Source organism: Perissodus microlepis, chromosome 7, assembly GCF_051167445.1.
Source record: "Perissodus microlepis isolate ML-2025 ecotype Zambia chromosome 7, ASM5116744v1, whole genome shotgun sequence".
Taxonomy (NCBI): Eukaryota; Metazoa; Chordata; class Actinopteri; order Cichliformes; family Cichlidae; genus Perissodus; species Perissodus microlepis.
In genome coordinates, this window is record NC_140467.1 from 57,886,281 (window position 1) to 57,910,421 (window position 24,141).

Below are 24,141 nucleotides of genomic sequence, written 5' to 3' on the forward strand. Positions count from 1 at the left end.
TTTGTTCATCTGCTGTACCAGTGAAAAAAGTAGCCAGCCTTAAAAGTACAGTTTTAGTAATCATCACTGTCATCTAATGTGAGGGACTACACCTGAAAATTGTAGATCTGTGTTGCTTATAGTCAAGATATTCTTCTTAGTTGCCCTAGAATTACAATAATTGGGTGTCATTTCCAGAATTAGGAAATATGGAACGTTTTGAGCCCAGACTGCCTCTTCATCATGGCCCTGTGGGAATTGATTATTTAATCAGAACGAACACACACACACACACACACACACACACACACACACACACACACACACACACACACACACACACACACACACACACAAGCCCGTTCATCTATCTTAGTGAGGACCTTCATTGACATAATGGTTTCCCTAGCACCTTACCCTAACCCTAACCATTAAAAATGAATGCCTAACCGTTACCCTAAACCTAACCATAACCTAATTGTAACCCTGACACTAAAACCACATTTTGAGCCTCAAAAAGGCCTTCAAACTTGTGAGGACCGGTGAGTGTGTCCTCACAAGTGACTGTTGGTTCTCACAAGTATAGTAGAATGCAGATTTCGATCCTCACAAAAATAGCTAGACAGGAACACACACACACACAGTTTCAAATTGATACATTTTTTTTAAAGTACTAAGAGAAGTCTATTTCACCAAGCGTATCCTCCTAGATAAACTGGGTCTGGAATTGTTTGCTTCAGTTTGACAGCTAGAATAGGTAATGTTGTGCACTGTTGCTGAAAAAGTTGCCACATGGAATTTAACAGCAAGAAAGTTCCTCCAGTTTAGTTCTGTTATTCCAGGACTCTTTGGAAGGACCTGAATGGCAAATTTACTTCTACATTATAAAACAGTCAAAGATGAACTCCATATGTAAATGAATATGCATAGATCTTTATTGTCAAATGAGGCCATACCGCACAAAAGAGAGTCATTGCCTTTCAGCTAATTCAGTGATTGCTGAGGTTGCTGATGAGTAAGTGTTAGGTTAGTCTCTGCAATTATTTTGCCATGTGGTTAAATGTCTGGCTTTCAGATTCTCTTTTGTGACTTGATTGGAGCTGAAACACCTCTCCATTTAAAAAATTCAAATTGCACAGTAAACACTCCCTATTTCCAGTTAAACAGCTAGGCATACAAAAGAAGTGATGCAAAATATGTTTGTATGGCTTTCATTTTTAGGCAGCTAGAAGCTGCATGATGTGTCATGGAATGCCACGGGAATAACATGTACTCTGTGTATACATTTCAAGTTACACCCATAAGCTAATAAGTCGTTTTGAAACTTAAAAATAAGCTCACATCTCGGGTCTCAGACAGTACTGAGAAAAAGCCCTAAATTCAAGAATTTGAATTCATTAGAATTTCGTAGAGATATCTTGATTGTAATTTTCTTGTCCAAGTCCAGATTCGTATTAGTGTAATCTGAAAATACTCATTTTTATGATTCTAGTTTTCTTTGTAAGAACTGACAGCATATACAAACTTTTCTTCAATGCGATTTCCAGAATAAAAGAAATGATTGAACTTTCCATGCAGTAAGTGTAATAAGTTACATTATCTTCTCTCACTGAGGCAACTTTGAAATATAAAGTGCTCTAACACTGGAAAGGGGATCAGATAATTAACTGAAAATGAGTTTCTGCTTATTTTACCAGATAACAGGATACTGGCTCTTTTACCTTTTTCACTCACTTTAATAATTTTACTACCTTGACCCTTTGACTGCTAAGATGTGGATAGCTTTAGCTTGTTTTGTTGTTGTTGTTGTTTTCCACACTGGTACCCTACGGACTCTACTTTGGCAGATTTTGTGTCTTCATTGACAGTAAAGAGCCTTCATGCTAACAATATGTTAGCATGTGGCTGTAAGTGTGCATGACTATTTGCCTTGAGAAATCAGAGGGTCACCTCCTGATCACTGATATGAGCCAATTCCAGTCCCTGGGCGGTTGATTGGTGTATTTCTACAGTTTTGTTGGGCTGCAGCCTATAAGTCGATGATTTGACTCATCAACTGGATCAAAGCTTTTGTTTACAACTTTTTAAATCAATCTAAACTGGTTTAAGCAGAAATCACATGGACTTCAATGCTCTTTAATCCTTCGGGTTTGAATGAGGTGGCGTCATGTGTAGCAGAACTAAGCTGTGGATCTGTAGCTTTGGGTTGCTTCAAGCTGCTTACACTGAAACGAAATAGAACTCCAACTTTTTATTCGCTGCCGTAGATGAATTAAATCACTTTTACTGAAATGCTCTAGTGTAGCAGTTAGCCAACTGAATGACATAATGAAAATATTCTGAGAGAGTTCAGTGGTTTGTTTTGCAATTCACCATGAAAAGTCAGAGAATTTGGTGTTACAGTGACTCTTTAGCCTGTTGCATTTCATGTTTTTTCTTTATTTTTATGACTATTTACATTGTAGATTCTCACTGAAGGCATTATAATGTAGTAAACAAAAAAATAACTCAATGTGAAATAACTCAAAACATGTTTGATACTGTAGAGTCTTCTAAGTAGCGATCCTTTGCTTTGATTGCTGTTTTGCACACTCTTGGCATTTTGTTGATGAGCTTCATAAGGTAGTCAGCTGAAATGGTTTTCCAACAGTTTTGAAGGAGTTCCCAGAGATGCTGAGCATTTATTGACCCCTTTGCCTTCACTCCATCTCATCCCAAACTATCAGACCACAAAGGTCTGATTTGCACAGTCTCCTCTGAACAGTTGATGTAGAGATGAGTCTGCTACTCGAACTCTGTGTGGAAATTATCTGGGCTCTAATCTAAGGTGCTGTTAACTTGCGATTTCTGAGGCTGGTGACTCTGATGAATCTATCCTCAGCAGCAGAGGTGACTCTTGGTCTTCCTTTCCTGGGATGGTCCTCATGTGAGCCAATTTCGTCGTAGCGCTTTTTGGTTTTTGTGACTGCACTTGGGCACACGTTTGTTTTTTAGCAATTTTCCAAACTGACAGACCTTCAGTTCTTAAAGTAATAATGGCCTGTGGTTTCTGTTTTTTTTAAATACCTTATTTTTGGCCTTTTTCAGCTTTATTGTACAGAGCAGTGAAGAGTGATGGGAAAGCAGAGGGAGAGAGAGAAAGGGGAAGACCTGTGGTAAAGGGCCGCGGGTCGGACTCGAACCCGGGCCAGATGCTTTCCGCCATGCAGCACCGCTCATCCCTGTGAGCTGAACTGGCACCTGTCCTTTACTTAGCTGATTGGTTGTTGCCATAAAATGTATTGTAACAGTTGTCAGATAGGTTGGTACATAGCTGACAACCCTGACTTCTGCACAACACAACTGATGGTCCCAAGCCCATTATTATGAAATTCCACAAAGAAACCTTGTCAAGGCACACCTGTGAAGTGAAACCATTTCAGGCATAACTACATCATGAAGCTCATTGAGAAAAGGCCAAGGGTTTGCAGTGCAGTCAACAAAGCAAAGGGTGACTACTGCCAGAAATCTAAAATATAACACGTTTATTATCATTTTTTTCTTTTTCTTTGCTACATGCTTCATATATTTGACTGGTAGTCTATGTATACTCAAAAAATTTTTATTATCATAAATATCATTAAAAGTTGTTGTGGGTCATTTAATTAAAAATAAATAAATAAATATTGCGCATATTTTATAGCATGAATATTGCAGTGAACCATTGGTACCATGCCTAGAGTGGCAAGCTATACCACTGCAGAAACTTAAGGCTAACCTATTTTGCATGAACATAAAATTGAACACTAATAATTAAATGAAAGAAGTGAAGAATATCTGTCAGAGGTAAAGGAAACAGCATTGGTAAAATAAGTATAAATAGAGCCACCGTAAAAGACTCCTTTGTGTTATTTGAGTTGCTTCAATGGCTTAGTCGCTGGTTACTGGTTTCATCATCACTGGTTATTACAAAACCTTTCTTAGCCATATACTAGTGGAATTATTAAACTCTCTTTGGAAAAAGCTTTTTTGGTTTTAAAAAAAAGTGCTGCTGACTTTGTGCAGATTGGCCACATTAATCTAGAAAGCAGAGAGAGGATTAATTAACATGGACACTCAACTGGTTTAATTTGACTGAAAAATGATTGTAGAGCACTGACTAAGAATAATCTTGTTTTTATTTGGATTTCTCTCTTCAGATGTTTTATTTGTTGTAGGTCGTTGTGCTGCTGCAAATTTCCCCAGTTTTAGATTAAAATTTATGTCTACCTATTTCTTTTTCATTATTATTTCATTACTGTGATAAGTCATATTAATAGATTTGCATGTTAGCCCTAGCAGCTGTGTGTGTGTGCGTGCGTGTATGTGGGTGTGTGTGTGTGTGTGTGGGTGTGTGTCTGTGAGTGCATCAGTCTTTTTGTTCATAGCTTTGGTGATGAAATATTTCTGCATCTGTTGGATGGAGTGTCAAAGTTCTGTGCAGATATTTTTGTTCTCATCTTTTGAAGATGAAACCCGCTGATGTATTCCTTTAGTCTTTTTCATTATATATTCCAACGCTAGATAACAGTCAAATCAATGCAGACATAAGTGAGAGCTGAATAACTTTGGTGATCTCTTAATTTTTTATATTGTGCCACCATCAGGTGCATTTTAAGTTTACCTGCTATTATTGTTGAGCACAAAAGCTTGCTATGACAAAGTCCAGCATCACAGAGATGTTAGCATGTCTATGCGCTGCAAAGCTGTGTTCACACATGCCCTGCAGCCCTGAGTTTTTGTAGACTTGACTGATGTGTCTTTTACTCCTCTTACTTTGTAAATGTAACTTATTTGAAAAGCATGGAACATTTGAATAAGACCAACCATGTGGCCCAAAGCAGGCATTTATTACTGATCTTTATGTTATTACTACTTTGTAATATGCCGAATGCATTCAAGCGGCAATAATGCTGACTTGTTCAAATGAGTAAAAAGATTTTTTGCTGTCATTTTAAGCCGGTCTACATGAAAATGATGCAGACCAACTGCTTATCCTTGTTTGCCACTTTGGATGTTTCAGCTCATGGACTCAGTAAATCACAATGACTAGTCAGAAGAATTTGAAGGCACTCTACTTCTGCCAACCCTCATGAGTATATGAGCATCAGCTCAGAATTTGCAAAGCTAGCTGGATTAAAGATTTGAGAAGAAGCTGATCCGAGTGTTTAAATGTACTGGACGCTCAGTAATGACATGTAAATCTAATTTTTTTTGTCTCTTGTTGTGTGCAGATACATGGGCATTGGCCTGTCTGCTCAGGGAGTCAACATGAACAGACTGCCTGGTGAGTACAACTTGAATAATGTCATTGTATTATAACCAGTAGGAGGCTGAAAAGACTTTTTTTTTTAGATATACTGATGAATATATTATAGTCAAGGTTGCACAGTGGTGCAGTGGCTAGCAAGAAGATGCAAGGTTTGAATATCCTGCTCTGAAATTGTCTTTATTTCAAAGGCATGAATGTTAGGTTAATTGATTGATGAGTCTAAATTGGCAGAAGATGTAGTGGTGTGTGTGGTTGTCTGTCTCTTTACTTTAGCGATGGACCAACAACCTGTCCAGAGTGTACTCTGCTTTTCACCTTGAGACGGCTGGGATGTGTCCCAGCTAAGATGCATAACCAGTTAGGAAAATGGATGGATGAATGTTATAGTGGGCGTATAGCTGTCAGAATATCTAATGAAAAGATGGTAGGCCTACAATTTGGGGTCTGTGTTAGGAGTAGTTAGCAAAATAGGGTTAAATAAGGATTCCCTAGTTTACTCAACAACTCATGGTATGGCAAGAGCGTCATCATGCCATTGTTCACCAACAACATTGGCTTGCTGATCTGATGCCAGCATTTCTGCCACTTAGCAGTCAGAGTGGACGGGTGCTTTGGCTGGCTGGGAAGATGAACATCCTGCGTCACTCTTTTTTTTTGTTCCATTTTGATTACACACAGCACAGTACACTCAATACAATGAAGCAGCTACAGAGGGGCTTTCCAAAACCTTGAACCTTTCTAATTACTTACTGGCGAACAGCCTTAACCCCCAGCCTTTACAGGCTTAGATTGCAATCAAAGACTGACACTGTTTACTTTAGCCTTGTTTCTATTTTCTCATGTATATTGCAAACCCTGGTAAAGAGTTCATTATTAGGGGATTGAGATATTTTTAGAGTTAAAGTAGCAGTGGAGATAATGTGGATGCACGTGTGGAGGGAATATACTAAAGGTGGATGAAAGGGATGAAGAAGAAATTGATTTTTGAGGATAAATCAGAAGCTGGAAAAGTACCAACATTTCTGAGATGCAGGAATGAAAACAGGTGGAGATGATGATGCTCGGGGTTTCTGCCGTAATTAGATGCAGTTTGTCTGACGGCTGCAGTAGAGAACATGTCAGGACATGTTACTGAGCTGTCATACAGATCAGTGACAGATGACGTGGACTTATTGCACCCTCATCCACCTATTACTTTGTAATGACAGATTGCTCGGTTTGTATTTTATGTAGAGTTTATTTTTGGTCCAGAGCCTTAGCCAACACCCAGTGAAATTACTACTATATGCAAAGATTTCAATGACTGTGTTTTGTGTCAATCTAAGGGTGTCCTCATAGGCAGTTTCACCTTACATCGTGTATTATGGGGCTTTCAGATAATAAAGAAACTGCAGTGATTGGACCCTTTTTAAAAACATTAAAAAAAAAAACATTGTACCCATCTTGCATTTGGTTTAGCTCAGTTACCTCTCAGTTAAATTTAGTACTTCAAGCATAGACAGTACCATTGTACTCACGGCAAACACAGAAATCCCCCCCGCTGGTTACTCAGAAGAATGCAGCTTTAAAGCATTTGTGTGTTGGCTTCACTTTTTCGACACAGAAGATAGGTAGATGGCCATAGTTTGCATGGAACATGCCGACTTGTCTGGCCAACTACCCGCCAAGCCACGGTGGAAGTTTAAAAAGTGCAATGCAAACCAGAAACAGAGAACGCTTGCCTTCAGAGTAAAAGTTGTGCCTTACCACTGCAACCAACACATTCAATGGTTACCCCAACCACAAGAAGGCTTTCATTGATTGATAGCCAGCAACGTCCAGTAGCCACTTGCCAACCAGTCAGTGAATACACATTTTTCTCTACTGTGAATGCTGAGCTCATAAACTGGTCTCTAGGCCTGTGTGACTGGAGCCTATTCTGCCTGTGACTTCAGTGCAGTGGTTATATTGTTACGGTGATGACATGTCACGTAATGTACATTTCTGGTCAGCCCACAATGAAAATCATCATTACTCACTGAATTTTCCACCAGTTTTCACCTAGCTTAGTATTTATTTCTATCAAGAAGAATTCGATTCCTACAATAAAGATGAATAAAGTTGTGGAGAATTACACTTGCAGCTTTAATGAAATCAGTTGTTTATAAAAATCTCCTACTCAACAAATCAGTTGTCTTACACTTCTGCTAACTTTGTTTACGTGTGTGAACAGCTCAGACAGCGGTCACTTCTATAATTCAGAGAACAAAGGTGCTGCTATAAAGATTTAATAAGAAACAAGGCTTTGTCTGCTAACACATAAACATTTTATTGTCTAAATGCTGTACATAGACAGTAGGCAATGCATTCATATGGGAGGTCAACATATCAGTTTTATTCCTTGTCCTCCACTTTTCCACTGATTATTTTGTATTGTTTTGTTTTATCTGGACATGTGTTAATGGTCCAGCAACCTCGGGTGACACAGGGGGAAACATAGTGGCCACTTAGCTGCCGATAACCTCACTTAAGCCCCTTCCCTCTCCCCAACCAGTGAGAACATGTATGTGCTTCCACCAATCATATCCTGTGGTTTTCAGGGCCCGTGTGGGGCTATTTGCTTATTGAATGGTTAAGATCTGTGCGGTGGCTGAGGTTTGTGGAATGCTGTGGAGGCTGGTGGCAGCCAGTTCAGCAGAGTCTAGATGCAGACATACACAAAGATCCCTCATTCTCCTCTCTTCTTGATTCGCATGTGTTAGACGTCACACAAAGGCCCGGAACAATGTGGAAAAGCGTTGCATGGATGGATGCTTTTTTCACAACTGGTTACAGATCAGTTATGAAAGTATCTTTTGTAACTAGGATTTTACTACAGATGGTGTGTAGCCCTGGTACACAGATTACTGATGATTGCCTTAACTCGGACTAACTCGGCGTGTTTGTGTGCCAGTGTGTGTTTGTCCCAAACTGTGGAGATTTATCTCTGTGTGTCCTGGGCTTCACTGATTGCATCTCTCAGTGTTTGTTTGTTCCCACTCATCCGTGCATCTGTGCACACTTTCACAGCATGCTGCACATGTTGTGTGTGTGCTGGTGAAGTGTATAATGTTCTATATGTGCTGTGAGTGTATATGTATGGTGATTGTGAAGGTGTCTTTGTGCAAAGATGTGTTTCTGTTATTTTAATTTTGAATGGAGACAATATTAGACATTCCAGTTATTATAATGCAATAGAACTGAGCCCACGAACTGCAGCATCCAAAATGATCAAACTGTTAAATTAACACTTATTTGTCAAATACTGAATATGACATCCTTAATCAAGGGAGCAATTATTGCAAGGTTGTTGTATTTAACTTTTCTAGTTTTTGCTAGTAATGGCAAAAAACACCCGAATCAGACCTGTGAAATTGAAAATTTTGCACTCAGAAATTCTTCTTGAGTTAAAGTTCTGAAGTATTATATAAGTTCCCTGTGAGGTGGAATTACCATCATAAATCATAAGATTCAAAACTAAGTTTTGAAAGCTATGGTCTTGAAATTGCTATGCTGAATAGCACATTTTCCTGGTTTCATTTATCCTGTTAAAACTCTGTCTGATGGGGTGACCTGATGGTTGATTGTCTAGGGCACACACCACTTTCTAAAAAATGCTCTCAGCAGCTGACTCTCTGCTCAACCTTTGCTGCATGACTTTGCCCTGCCTGCTTTACAAAAAACACACTTTTCTAGTCTGTCTCTGCTGCATATCTTTAATGAAAGGCAAAGTGCTAAAAAAATATCTTAAAAAAAGAAAACCTGTCAGATGTACCAGAGTTCAAAGCTGAAACTGAAGATTCAAGCATCTTTGAAAAGTCAGTTAAAAGAGCGAGTATTTCATGCTTGTAAAGTTTCAGATCTTTGAAGATGCAGAATAGATTCTATTCTATTCTATCTTTATAGAACTGCAAATATTCTAAGTTAGGGATTTTCTTTTTTTCAGAGGAGAGAAATTTTAACCAGGGCCAGAGGAAAAGCCCAAGAAATTTAATAAATATATGTTTGTCAATTGGTTTCTTCTTTTTTTAAAAACAAAATTCTTAACTGCTCAGAAATGAAAGTAAAACCAGTGTTGTGTAGGTATTACTTGTGTCCTCACTGCCGGCAGGAGCTACCTTGGGTCTTGTGGTTCTGTGGTTTTCTTTACATCACAACTGTGGATGTTCATTTTTTATAGGATCTGGAACCACACATGAATCATATTATTTTCTTGTTTTAACGTAAAATATTAATTTTTATAAAATTATTGGATTTGAAATAAATTTTGTAAAAGGTGAGTTCAGATTTTACTTGAGTAAGTAAAAAACTGGGGCACTGTGTAAAATGTTAATAAAAACAGAATACAGTAATATACATGATAGAAGATTAAACTTGCGTGTTAAAAAAATTATATCAAATGTTTAATGATATCAACACATCCTTAAAAACTTAGGACGGGGCTTTGTTTTCCACTGTGTAGCATCCCCTCTCCTTTTAACAACAGTACACATTAACTGAGGAGATCAGCTGCTGGACTGAAGATCTGGACTGTAAACAAGCCAATTTTTCACCTGGACTCTACTACTATGAATCCAGTATGTGGCTTAGCATTGTCTTGCTGAATTATGAAATACCTTCCCTGAAAAAAAACACATTTTTAGATGGGAGCGCATGTTTCTTTAAAACCTGTATATATCTTTCAGCATTGATGTCTTTCCACATGTGCAAGCTGCCAATTCCATAGTCAGTAATGCATTTCGTTACAGTCAGATATAAGTTTTGACCTTAGTGCTGGTAACAAGTTGGATGGTCATTTTTCTATTTAATCAGAAAACATGGCATTCATGTTTCCAAAAATCCAAATTTAGTTTTTTCTGCTCGTCTTTACATCTGTGAAATTTATGCCAATGCTCTATTACACCCCATCATTTTACTGGCCTCTTGCCAACTAGCATAGTTAGTTGCCCAGGTGCCCCATTTTGGGGGGACATGTTGCTGCCATCATTTTCAAAACAACCTAATATTTTTCATGAAATAATAAGATATCTCTGTTTAATTTTTCAGATGTGTTATAGGTTTATGAGATCTGCAATTGACTGCATTCTTTTTATTTACATCTTACACAGCATCCCTTTTTTTTTTTTTTTTTTTTTTTTATAGAATTATGGTTATACATCAAAAATGTAATAAAGTACTGTCCTTGTGTATGTGTTTGTGCGTCCCGTGATAGTACAATGTTCTCCACTGCTGACCTCTGTGCCTGATCCTGCTGTGGAGGCCTGCCCATTTCATTAGCATGTTGGAGCAGCGAGCCTGGCTTTAGAGGCAATATCCCTGTCAGCAGATTAATCTAATACCTCACCACGCGCACACACACACACACGTGTATATACACTTATGCACAAAAAACACATGGAGGGACAGAGGACAATATGTGCTGTGTAAGTTGAAAGAAATACCCCAATGCACAGGATACAGATACAAAGATGCATGTCCAGCTGAGCCTAGTACTTTATGACATGCTCACAGATACACATGTGCACATACAAGTACGCATCTAATATCTCGGCTCACCCATGACCTACTTTTCCTAACCCTGCTTTGCTTTTTGGCAACAACATGTAAGCTGCAAGTGAGGAGAAACACAACAGAGCTGAAGCTGAACACAGTCCGGTTCAGGTCACTTTCAGGGTGCTCAGTTCACGTTGAGCCATTCATGCAAAACTTAAGGTTTCATTAAGTTAAAGTCAAGGTCTGATTTTGTGAAGTTTACCGATTTCCCTTGTGCTATAGAAGAATACTTCCATATAACTTTAGATCAAGTCTGTGCGATTAACCAGACAGCTGATATGAATTCACTCGGGCAAAGAGGCGGTGATCTATGTAACTTTCTCGCTCAGACAGTATGAGACTGCATTTTAGCTTTGGAAGAGATACAGGAATTAATAACAGATCAATACTAGTATCATTTTATTTGTCTTAGACAGGCAGGATAATATAGACATGTCATCCTATATGGTCGTTTAACATCCTCTCAAAGAGCGGTATAGAATTATTTAGGTTAGACTGTACTGTATGGTGGTTGCATCTTGCAGTCTGTAGCACTCCATACTGTGCCAAGCTGTGTGTAAAGCATATACTTTTATTTTGAAGGGTCATATGGGTTGTTATTGCCTTGGATTATTGGCTTTGCTGGTCCCAGTTTTGTCAGTTATACTGTACCACTTTATTTTTTTGGTGTTTACTTGTGCAATGATTCCAAACAACACGTAAAACATAAAAACAAGAAAATTTTTAATAGGAATGTACTGAAGCACATTTTCAGCAAGTTGTCCGGTAGCACACTGGGTTAACTAGTGCAGAGCTTCCCAAATTGTGGGGCCCTCCCCCTAGGGGGGCGCAGAGCCATTGCAGGGGGGGGGCGTGGTATGAAAAGGGGAAAAAAACGCTTGGACACTGCTAGCACGAGGCGCCCACTCAAACGCAAAGCAGGAGATGAAGCATAGCTGAATATGTTTCCAAACCAACTTCATTCTAAGCCAAAGACTAGAAAATATGGTGAAGCATATCTTCCCTTTGGTTTCACCTGCACAAGTGCCAAGGTAGGTCTCCCCTGCAGAGTTGTTTCCCTTCGTGGGGAGCACGCGCTGGGCACTGCACATCACGGACAAACAGTATCCCACATTTTTGATTTTTAGTTCACACACACTTGTTGTAATGACTAACTACTCCTGACATGTTGGAGATGTTAGCTCTTTATACAGTAAAGTTACAGTGGGATACAAATAACATCAGGTTGTTCCTGCCACGATTTGTTCCCTTGGTTCAAATCACGGACAAACAGTATCCTACAGTTGTATATGTTTTTCAACCCATTTTGCACAGAGAGGCATTTTTTGAAAAATGTATTGATAGCAATGTTGAATATTATTACACAGGAAAAAAACAACTGCACGTAAAATAATTACACCGTGATGCCTCTGCCTTTCTAAATGGAGGGACAGTAACAGAAACAGCTGCGTTTTCAAAAATACCCGTGTAGGCGTGGGCGTAGCATAAAAGAGTTAGTAGTTTATTTTATTACTACCTGTAATTTATTGCAGGTTACTTGTATTTGCTTAATTGTTTACTAAATGTTTGAGGGGGGAGGCGAACATTTTTCTTGTAAAACAAAGGGGGACCTCGCAAAAAAGTTTGGGAACCACTGAACTAGTGCAAGTTTATCATCTAATAATTCTTATTGAATAGTTAGTACAGCTGATAACTGATGTGCATTGACAACATCATCCATGGTAGGATCAATTGCACTCTTAAAAATTTCCCTCAAAAGGGGGAACTCATCAAAGCAATCTTCTAATAAATAAAGTCATACAACCGTAGTTACTACCTTCATACCACATCTGTGAAGCATCTGTTTTTATGTTTATTTTTCAAAATAGAAATGCTGATCTCCAACATCTTCATTCTGAATTGTGGACTGGGCTGTGCCACTTCTCTTTCTATTATCCTGGTTGTGAATGAAGTAGAACAAACCACTGTATGAAATCTTCAGGTTTTCTTGGGCAATTTCCTATAGGGAATACCCATTATTTCTTAAAACATGTCTGATTGATTTAAACAAAAAGCTGCTTTTTTAGGAGCATTTTAAGACTGTAATCAGACTCAAATTGTAGTTTTATCATGAAAAACTTGCATTAAGTTAGATTTTAAAAAAAGACTTTTCAGACTGATCCCAAACTTTTTTAAGCAATATTTTAACTGCAAGAACTTTGCTGGTAAAGTGGGATCCACGGTGTATTAGAGATAAATGGGAAAGAGTATTTTTGAACAGGGCAGCTGTAGCAAGACGGGAACTAAATGGAGTGTCTTAGAAAGATGCAAGTCATAACACAGGTGCTTTAATACTAGTTGTAGATATTCATCTATACAACTGTCACGCTGGAGGCTGTTTTGAGAAAAGTGAATGTTTGACAATTACAAAATAAACAGATGACATATGGGTAGCGTTAACATTGATAATAGGTTATGAAATACCCAAGAACCCTGCGGTGCTATATTTGGCTACACACGAGAGCTGAGGAAAGCTACCTTGTCTTAGTTGCAACAGAAGAGGCAGACTTGAGCAAAGTGGGAGTAACTGTCTGGACATTACTGATGAAATAAATGATGTGGAAAGACACACAAAAAAGTGGACTCCCTAGAAAACCCATTGCAATTGCAATATAAAAACTATTACATGTGTAATAGTAATAATAGTTTTTAATAAAGGTTTCTGTAAAGTGTCCTTCACATATACTTTTTAGTGTTTCTTCTTGAATATTCTGAAAAACTGTGGAATATAGATTTACAGAAGTCTATGAGGTCAGCTGTAGACACACTAAAACATCTGGTTGCATGCCTGGGGTACTGGATCCTCCCAAGTGGTCCCACGATGAGCCTAGAAGGCATAAGATGTGTCTTTTTGTGGTCCATAACAATGTATGTCAGCAACTGCTAGTCAATTTTAGTTTAAACCATCTTGTACTTAATATTTGATTCAGGATTATCTTTTTCATTCTGTTATTTGGCACTATTATTTTTAGTGCGGTTACATTAGCCTCAACTGTAAATGCACTACTAATTAGCAAATGTTAGGTTTCTAATTCAGAAGCCTAAGATGCTAAATGTTTATAAATGTAGTTTGAAGCTTGTGGACATAGCTATAACTGTTGATGCTGTGTCACAAGCGCACATTGCTTAATCCAAAGGGCTCTGAAGTCCAAATGAATCAGTTAATTGGAATGTGACCAACTGGTATTTTATTTCACTGGAAACATTATTTCACAATGGTAAAACAAGAGTGTATAAGAGGGATTAGGGATCAGTCATGCCTGTGTTTTCATACCACAACAAGCTGTATTGACTGTCTTCCCCATCCCTAGGACTCAAGTAGATGGCTTTTCTTTGGAAGTTTCTTAGCATGTTATTAGGAAATTTCTTGGGATGCACTGATACATGGGTCAAATATCAGTAATGGCTGATATTAGCCTTATTGACTGATATCAGCATATAAGATGGTATTTACCGATAACAAAGACAGATACATATCTGTTGTGTTAAATTTTCAGACTTTGTTGACTTGATACAAAGGATAAAAAAAAATCTTCAAAAATAAAGAAAGTGAAAAATAACATCGGTTTCAGCTTCGGCTGTTGTTTTAAGCACCGTTATCAGCCTGGAATTTAACACTCTGCTTATCTGTAGAAATTATGGATCTGTAAAAACTTAAAAAATATCAACAAATATAGAATTTATTGCACTGTATGCTAAGTTCTTACTCATTTGCCTTAATAAGCTACCAGTGACTCACCTATGTTGTATACACATGCATCACTACCAGCAGGAACAAGAAATTGGTTTATGTAATTAGTACATCATGAGATCTTCCTCTCTTCCCCTGGTGCCCTTTAGTCTTCTGGTGCAGCCTCCTGTGCTGCTGTTCCTGTTGGCAGTGACTCACCAGTTTCTTTACACAGACAAAGTCCTCCTGCTGGCCATCCGGGAGGACGGCCTGCAGACTCAGAAAGTGTCAGTTTTTATGAGCCGCCTTGTAGGCAGCGGCAGTCAGATGGGAAAATTTGAGTTGCTGAAGTCAATGAGTAACTGTCTTCCTTCCTGTTAGCAGTGACCTCAAGCAAGCCACTTCACCCCAGCTGCTTATACTTTTCATACTGAGCTGCTCCCAATTTATGCGTGCAGCAGTAAGACTGTGTGTTTGTCACCGAGGTTTTGATTACTGACACGTTTTTCACATGGTTCAAGTATGAGATGCAAGAACTAATCCTAATCCTTGTCCTATTTTAGGATGGGACAAGCACTCATACGGTTACCATGGAGATGACGGACACTCCTTCTGCTCCTCCGGGACCGGCCAACCATACGGGCCGACATTCACCACGGGTGATGTAATTGGCTGCTGCGTCAACCTCATTAACAACACTTGCTTTTACACCAAAAATGGCATCAGTTTAGGTTGGTGTACATGTTAAGATCATTTTATTTTAAATTAATTGATAGAGTGTCATTTAGCATCAACTGGAACCAATGTGTGTGTACATTCTTAACTCTAACTGGGTTTGTCTTTCTGTCCTTTAGGTGTTGCCTTCACAGACCTCCCCGTAAGTATTCATTATAGCCATGTTTTCCCATCATAACCCTTCAGCACTTTCCTTTTATTAATAAGCCCAATTTTAATAATTTTTGTTTCGTGTAAGTGATATCAACTGTGCAGCTGTCCATCTAATTGCAGTTTATTTTGCCATTTGGGGTCAGAAACCCTTTCTGTGTTTTTGGATCCAGTGGCTGATATGACTGTAATATTTCAAAAAGGAAAAAAAACATTTTATTGGAGAGATTGGTTTAAACTAGACTACAGTCTCCACAGTTCAAAGTAGCTGTACACGCAGAAACCAAACAGCATCTAACCCAAGCAGCCTTCATCTGAGTGCTGATGTTAGTTTCATATCCTGTTAGTGGGTTGTTTTTTTTGTTTTTTGCAAAAACCAACAAACAGCTGTTTATCCAGTGACTCTTGTCTATTATGGAACCCGAGGTATTCCATAACAAAAGTGCTTTTGATGACATTTGATTTTGGGAAACCTCAAATCAAGTTTATGTATTTTTACCCATCTAGATCGTTTTGGTGTGAGTTACTCAGTTAGCAAGTTTTTAATTTTGTAGAACAAATTTGCACTTCGTGGTCTTTAATGCACAAAAATACATTTGGGGAACTCTGCATTAATGTGTCTTTTCAAAAACTGTGACCAAGTTACATCAAAAGTCCACAGACTTTGTTTTGAGCAGTTTTATGTAAGAACTATTTCGATTGTTTACAGCCACTAAAATACAGACGTGTGCAGCTAGTTAGCATTAAAGCTCCACCAAGAGAGACACCTTCAGTGTTTCCATCCTGTCACAATTTAACTGCCATGAACAGCTCATCACACATCACAGAGTTGGTGGGTATACACCTAATTCCAAAACAGATGGGACGCTGTGTAAAATGCAAATAAATATGAAATGCAGTAAATTGAAAATCATATAAACCCATATTTTATTCACAACACAACATTTAAAACATGTGAAATGTTTAAATTGACAAAATGCACCATTTTGAATTTGATGGGAGCAACACCCCTCAAAAAGTTTGACAGGGCCACTGCGTGGCATCCCTTCTTCTTTTAACAACAGTCTGAAAACTGAGGAGGAATATTGTCCCAATCTTGTCTGATGTAGCATTCAGGGTGCTCAACAGTCCTGGATCTTCTGTGTTGATTTTTTTCTATTCACCAAATGTCTCCAAAAAGTTGATTCTGTTCATCTGGACGTAGCGTTTTGTGGGAGAAACGTTTTGTCACTCATCCAAGTGACTTCTTCAGTCTCAGCTGACTGCAGGTTTCCCCAATCTTATAAACAGTACATTTGCATAATGACTGAAACCAGCCCACTGAAGGAACAATGGGCTGGGAGGTTGTTTATAAGATTGGGGAAACCTGCAGTCAGCTGAGACTGAAGAAGTCACTTGGATGAGTGACGAAACGTTTCTCCCACAAAACGCTACGTCCAGATGAACAGAATCAACTTTACTTTACTGGATAATTGAGAATGCATTAAGACGATATTCACCTAATGTGTTCAGTTTTTGAACTAAAGACAGGCCACTACAGAGTCTAAACTCTGCCGCTTGCGCACAAAGATTTCACCAGATTTCCTCAATTTTTTGATATATTGTCAGTCTTTGGAATTTTACATTGAGGAATATTATTCTGAAAATGTTCCATAATTTGTTCAAACAGTTTTGATGCTCATTTTATACCCAGTCATGTTACTGACTTCTTGCCAATTAATCAAATTATTTGGAGCTTTTTATTTTTAGTACTACTAAAAATAAAGTACTACTACCCTTTGTTGTCCCGTCCCAACTTTTTTATAACATGTTGCTGCCATCAAATTCAAAATTTGTTTTTTTTTTTGAAATAATGAAATGTCTGCCTTTAAACATTTTATGTTTTCTATTTTCTATTGTGAATAAAATATGGGTTTATGAGATTTGCAAATCATTGAATTTTGTTGCACAGCATCCCAAACCTTTTAAATTTGTGGTGGTACTCTGACCCGATTATTGGAACTCATCACTGTTAGTATGATCACCAACAACTGTATAAGTGTAGATATGCTATAAAATAGGGGAAAATATGATAAATTTCCCTTCAGGCTTTGTTTTTTGAAGCGTTTGATGCAGCGCTGTAATGTATTCATTTTTTAAATAATGTGTAAATATTATTGTTGCTTAGTGCCAAATCAGTTCTGTTTACTATTTTACATTTCTACCAGCCCAACCTGTACCCCACTGTGGGGCTTCAGACCCCCGGTGAGATCGTAGACGCCAACTTTGGCCAGCAGCCATTTGTCTTTGACATTGAGGACTACATGAGCGAATGGCGGGCCAAGATCCACGGCATGATCGCTCGCTTTCCCATAGGCGAGCGGCTGGGGGAGTGGCAGGCCGTCCTACAGAAGTAAGATTCAGCTCCAACACCTTGACACACACACACACACACACACTATAATACTTTATTTCAAAGCCATAAAAATGACAGCAGCAATGTTGTGCAGGATGGTGGTAGAAAAAATATTGGAAAAATACCAGTAGCATATCTACAGTGGAGGAGGACCAGTGGATAAAAACATATTGTAATATTTCCTTTTAAGAGAGCTCGTCTCTCTGGAGTCATTAGCACTTTTAATGATATCATGTAATATTTCCCCTCAGCTGAGTTCATATTTAACAGGAAGTACCCAGAAAGTTCTTCTTGAAAACACAATGAAATGTTTCTTATTCTGACAATGAATAACGAATCAGCCCACTAAGTTTTGTGTGTGCATATCTTATTTCTTTAACCATAGAGCTCCACTGTTATTCTAAAACTGTTAAATACACACCACAGAGCCACACTGATATCACTGAATGTTTCTTTGGCACGTCATCCTACGTACATTCTCCTTCTGCAAAAAAAATCCCACTAGAGAAACAATGTCTAAAACACTTTTTCCCCCCTATTTTATTGATATTTGCTAAAAGCAATGCTGGCCGGTGGTTTTATTACATTTCTAAACCTGTATGAAACAGTGAAAATACTACATGTGTGTATAAATATTTATCTAGACTCTGGACAGATGTTCTCAAGCTGTATGCCACAGTCACAAAGTTCTAAAGACACCTAAACTATTCTGTCCATATTCACATTGCCTTTCTTGGTGTAAACGTCGTACAGATGAAATATTTCTAATTTGCTATTTTCAGAGAAAGATAAATGTGATATAAAAATCTTAAAGTTAGTGAGGAGGAATCAGAAGGAAGATTTTTTTATTATATGCCTTGTTTTTTCCTAGTATGGTGTCCAGCTACTTGGTGCACCATGGGTATTGTGCCACTGCAACAGCCTTTGCCAGAGCTACAGAGACCATGATACAAGAGGACCAGACATCTATAAAGAACAGACAGAGTGAGTGCACAAAGCAGTGTGTGCTCAAAGGGAATCATTAGATTTTTCTCTATTATATTAGAGGGTGTGGGGTGTTACTTGTCTCTGTTGATGTATTGGCCTCTTTCAAATGTTTGTTTTGAAAGCTTGAATTCTCCAGATGTTGAGTATATTGTAAAAACCATTCTGCTTTTCATCTAATAGGAATACAGAAGCTAGTGCTGGCAGGGCGGGTTGGTGAGGCCATAGAAGCAACTCAGCAGCTTTATCCCGGCCTGTTAGAACGCAACCCTAATCTACTATTCATGTTGAAGTAAGTCTGCTGTAAAGGGTGGGTTCAAAGGCAAGCATGAATTTGCCGCCATAGCTATTATGGATGTAAAATTTGCTTTATATTTAAATAGCTTATTGTCCGGTGAATACCAGTAACACTGATATAAACTGGCCTCTAGGTGTCGCCAGTTTGTGGAGATGGTGAACGGTACAGACAGTGAGGTTCGCTGCTTGACTATTCGCTCCCCAAAGTCCCAGGACAGTTACCCCGGCTCACCGTGCCTCAGCCCCCACCACGGAGCCAGCAACACACACCTGCACACCGGAGGTACATCACACAAACAGGACTGGCTTTCCCTCTACCTTTAAGTTTATTTATAGGTCTTTGTTTCCTCTCCTACTTTACTCACTACCAGGTTCAGACAGCCCCACCTGTAGTAACGGGGTGACTCCCCCGAACAAGTCAAAGAGCCACAGCAGCAGCGGCAGCATCAAATACCCCAGCGCGTCCTCCTCTGCCTCTTCCTCCTCCTCCTCCTCCCCTTCATCCATCAACTACTCTGAGTCCAATTCCTCCGATTCCACCAAGAGCCAGCCGCACAGCGCCAACAGCACCCAGGAAACCAGGTGAGAAGCCCTGACAGCTTGTTTTACAGCTGATACGTGTAGACCTGGAGTCTGTACTGTGGTGCAAGTTGAGCATGCCTAGGATATCTTTCCCTTATCTCATTTCACTTACCCTAACTTTTGGAATCCAGCTAAGTGGTTATCAACTAATTCAGGGATACCAAATCTAGCTGCAAGTTTACTTACATGCAAGTCAAAGTCAAGCACTTTAAGTGCTTTGACTTGAAAAACATGATATTAATTTAAGCACATTTAAATCCAAGAAAGAAAGGAGGCAAGAATGTGCATTTATAGCCTTATCAGTATCACGGCTCTGTCATTAGGAAACAGGAAGATTGGACTGTAATTACAGCTGTGTATTCCATTAAATTAACTTGTTGCTGGGGCACCCAACAGCTTGCTTGTTAAGGCTGTCATCACACATTAAAAAAACCTAATGTGCTATTTAAATGAACAGTGGCTTGTAAAACACTGTCAGTCTTTCAGCTACAACCCTTTAAACAGTCTGAGAGCAAGTACAGAACAAATATAAAAGCATAATTCAAACCATTAGGTAAGCTTACTTGCAAATGTTATATAAGGTCAACAAGTAAAAGGCTTAGCCGCCCTGTTTGACGACTGCAGCGCTTGCAGAAAAATTAAATCGCTTGCAGCCAGGAGGAGGAAAAAGCAAAGACCTAAGAATCTATATTTCTTATTAATGTTCATCAGAGAAACACAGACATTAGAAAATCTCTAGAAAGTATAGACTATGTGCATAACATTGTCTGGGGGATCATCTTGGAATGGTGATGTTATTTTCTAGAGATTAACTGGTCAGTATGCACTTGTTTAGAGTTGTTGTTCTTGAATGTAACCTAGTCTGAAACAGGTTAGGTGTACAGCTGGATTAAAAATGGCAATGATAAGAAGTGAACCAACCGAAACCCAAGGTTAAACCAAAACCCCAGTTATGGAGCCAAATTGAGGTGATGCAGGTTGTATTATGCTTGCTCTGCTGACAGTTGATCGTTCAGTGATGGCAGGGGATGTTTTCCTTCATTATTTAATTTTAGGCATAAATATAAGAGATAGATAACATAAGCTAATAAAGGTGTTAATGGGTGCAGAATATTTTTTCAGATGCCCCAAATGAGGTGTTTGGCACTGGGGGGTGGGGGGTTTTAGTAAAGATCGCATGTTTTCTAAATAGTTCATTATTGTGATGCTACCCAGGTCTAAAATGTTCCTTAATATTGTCTTTTACACTCTGTGTGTGTGTGTGTGTGTGTGTGTGTGTGTGTGAGCAGTGACAGTGAGATGGAGATTGAAGCAGAGCACTACACCAACGGCGTTGTTGAGGGCTCCTCGGCGCGGATCATGAACGGAACATACAAACATGAAGAGATCCTTCAGCCAGACGACAACAGCATTGGCAATGGAGTCACAGGTACATGAAGAACACACACGTGCACTCAGTCACACTCCTGAAAATGTCTTGGTCTTTACACTGCTTCTAGCCTTTATATTTCCTCTTGCTTTAGACTTGATCCACCTTTCTTCAGGATGTTTTTACAGTGTGTTTGTGTGTGTTTCTCCACCAGATGAGGTTTGTAGTCACAGCAGACAGCTTTGTGGTGGGAACCAAGCAGCCACAGAGAGGATGATCCAGTTTGGACGGGAGCTGCAGGCGCTCAACGAACAGCTGTGTCAGGAGTACGGCAAGAATACCACACACAAGAAGATGTTACAGGTACACACACATTCCACTGCACATGGGCTCGAGCTCAACAAACAGCTACAATGCCAAACAACAGATGTGATGCAAGGAGTGGGCTGAGGAGATTTGTTTCTGCTGGCACCAGTTAAAGTCCTGGTTATAGTATTCTGTGCACGCTGCAGAAATTGGACGGACTTATGATTTAGGATGTGCTGTTGTAAAACAGATAAAGTCAAAGTTATTTCTGACAAGCAGTAGTTTCCAATGTACAGGAAGATCCTAAATCAGTCTTTATTTGCAGGGCACTTCATCTTTACAGTTTAAAGTGTTTTACAGGTGACTGACAAGAATTTAAAGAAACACTAATAAAAATGGTGAAAAAGTAAATAAAAAACACTTAATTAAAAACACCAGAGTAAACCATTTATCCCTGGATTTTTATATGTGAAACTTCTTCAGTTTTTTTTTAAGTTTTAAAACAAACATTTTTCCAGTATCATTTCATCATTTTGTATTGATATTATCATACATACCCCTCTTTTTAAAACATCAAAAGAGGGTTATGCATGTATTGAAATGATGTGCTGGGACACTGTTTTGGCATTCTCATTTTTGTCCACCAGGGGGCAGAAATGTAGGCCTATATACCATTAAATACCCACTTGCATACTCAGCAGGCAACATTATCATGTCATCATTAAAGTAAGAATACTTAGAATAGCATTATTAGTTGTTTGTATTATTTATATTATGATCACTCATTAGGTTATCCACGTTTTAGTGTTTGTGGACCGGTGAATATTGGAAACAAAAAATGAAAAGAGCCTGGTTAAGATAGATTAAGGCGCCTGTTATCTTTTTGTCTAAGTGTTATAGTAGTTTTCTGTCGGTATAATAGGATAAAGACATGACAGGAAAGACTATAAAATGAGTAAACGCAGGACAGTAGCTCTTATGACTTGTCTTCATAATTTATACTGGCCAAACAGTAGTGTCTCGTTAGCTGGTGCCCAGAATGTTAATGAATACTTTGTAGCTTTAGGGCCATTAAGGAAATCCCAAGCTGGAGAGTGTTCTGCACTGCAGGGATTCAGCTGTGTTGTATTCACAAAGGCTCTGCGTGTGTGTTTGTGTGTGTGTGTCTCTCGCTGTGTCTCTGTGTAGGATGCATTCAGCCTGCTAGCGTACTCAGATCCCTGGAACTGCCCCGTGGGCCAGCAGTTAGACCCTACGCAGAGAGAGTCACTCTGCTCTGCCCTCAACAGCGCCATACTGGGTAAAGAGCAAAGCACAAACATATTCTGTGGGTTACGCTCATACATACAAAACTGTGCAAAGAAAAGACAAATATGACTTTCTGTCTTCTTCACCTTAACAATGATAATATCAGAGCTCTGAAGGGGCCAGTGCTGGTATTTAGACCCCTAAGTAAATTGCCCAGACAACATAGTAAACTATTCATTCTCTCTTGAAAATGTACGAATATGCCTCCAAGTTCTAACATTTGACAAGCTTTAAACTGTACACTTTTAAGCTTTCCTACTTTGGAGAAATACAAGAATGTTTTTATATTTAATACATTTTATAAAGTAGGTTTTCTTTTATTCAACAAATAATATGTTTAGCTCCTGCAGAATTACTTTTAATGTTTGATTTACGTGATGGAGAAGACTTTTACACAGTACCGTATGTGCTCAAACTTTTTAAGAGAACGCCTTCATTCTGGTTTTGCCTTTGATTAAAAGCCAAAAATGTTTACCTCTAAATCAAGGAAAGCAGCAACAGATGGTATTATAAAGTCTCGTGCCCATCTAATTCATTTGATGTTACAAAGATTGCTTTTTGTCTTTTTCTTTTTTCTTTTTTACAAGAATTAAATCAACACACACAGTGATTTTTGCTGAATGACATATGGCAGTTCCATATGCAACTCCAACAAGATCAACAGAATAAGGATTTTCTGTTGAATATAAGAATAGAAATCAAAAAAAATGTCCTTTGTTTTTATAGAATATTGTTATCAAACACCATTCAAAGCCAAGAACAGAGGTTTATGGCTAGAAACCTTTCAATAGACAGATTGCAGTATGGCAAGATTTTCTTGACATCTTGAATACACATAAAGTGGAAGCGAGCACTGTTTTTATTAAAGATAAATGAAAAGGGTTAAAGAAAGTTGTTTTTAAAAATTATAAAAGATATTATGCTAAAACATTAGCATGTTAGCTAAATGAGCTAAATGTAAACAAACAAGATTGTGTGGTGGTTCCTATCTTTAACAGAGCTCACCATTTATACAAGCATTCAGTGGTCGCTCACCATCTTTATTAATATGAATATTGAGCTGTCATTTTCTGCCACCAGTAAGTAATGTTGCCTTTCACAAACATTGAAAACAGCTGTAATATCTGTTAAAATGAGATGAGATGATCAGTCCAAACCTAAACTATCTCAAGCCAAGCAGAAAGGAGCAAGAATATTTGATTACTTTCTTTGTGATTCTTTGTGTTTTTCTTCTTCAGAGTCTCAAAATCTGCCTAAACAGCCTCCGCTGATGCTAGCGCTCGGTCAGGCCACGGAGTGTGTTCAGCTCATGGCCCGAGTCCGGTCCGGTTCCTGCTCCTTCGCCAGGGTAGACAACTTTTTGCACTAGCCCAGGTCCAGGTGTGTAAATTCATATTTAGGAGTAATCATCCTTTTGTGAGGTGGACTTTGTAAATAAGCTTAGCCTATAAATCCTGTAATTATCT

The 24,141-nt window shown here is 38.6% G+C and overlaps 1 protein-coding gene across 1 annotated transcript in view; it reads left to right on the forward strand.

Annotated features, from left to right (window-relative positions):
- Window positions 1-24,141, forward strand: part of ranbp10 (RAN binding protein 10) — a 39,126-nt gene that overhangs the window by 10,877 nt on the left and 4,108 nt on the right. Inside the window, exons 3-14 of the mRNA XM_084936241.1 lie at window positions 5,232-5,284; window positions 15,113-15,280; window positions 15,404-15,426; window positions 17,642-17,826; window positions 18,701-18,813; window positions 18,997-19,105; window positions 19,245-19,393; window positions 19,482-19,692; window positions 20,982-21,121; window positions 21,276-21,424; window positions 22,556-22,667; window positions 23,914-24,055. Of these exons, the coding sequence (XP_084792367.1) occupies window positions 5,232-5,284; window positions 15,113-15,280; window positions 15,404-15,426; window positions 17,642-17,826; window positions 18,701-18,813; window positions 18,997-19,105; window positions 19,245-19,393; window positions 19,482-19,692; window positions 20,982-21,121; window positions 21,276-21,424; window positions 22,556-22,667; window positions 23,914-24,044 (1,543 nt within the window). The 3' untranslated portion in view covers window positions 24,045-24,055. The remainder of the gene's footprint in view (window positions 1-5,231; window positions 5,285-15,112; window positions 15,281-15,403; window positions 15,427-17,641; window positions 17,827-18,700; window positions 18,814-18,996; window positions 19,106-19,244; window positions 19,394-19,481; window positions 19,693-20,981; window positions 21,122-21,275; window positions 21,425-22,555; window positions 22,668-23,913; window positions 24,056-24,141) is intronic.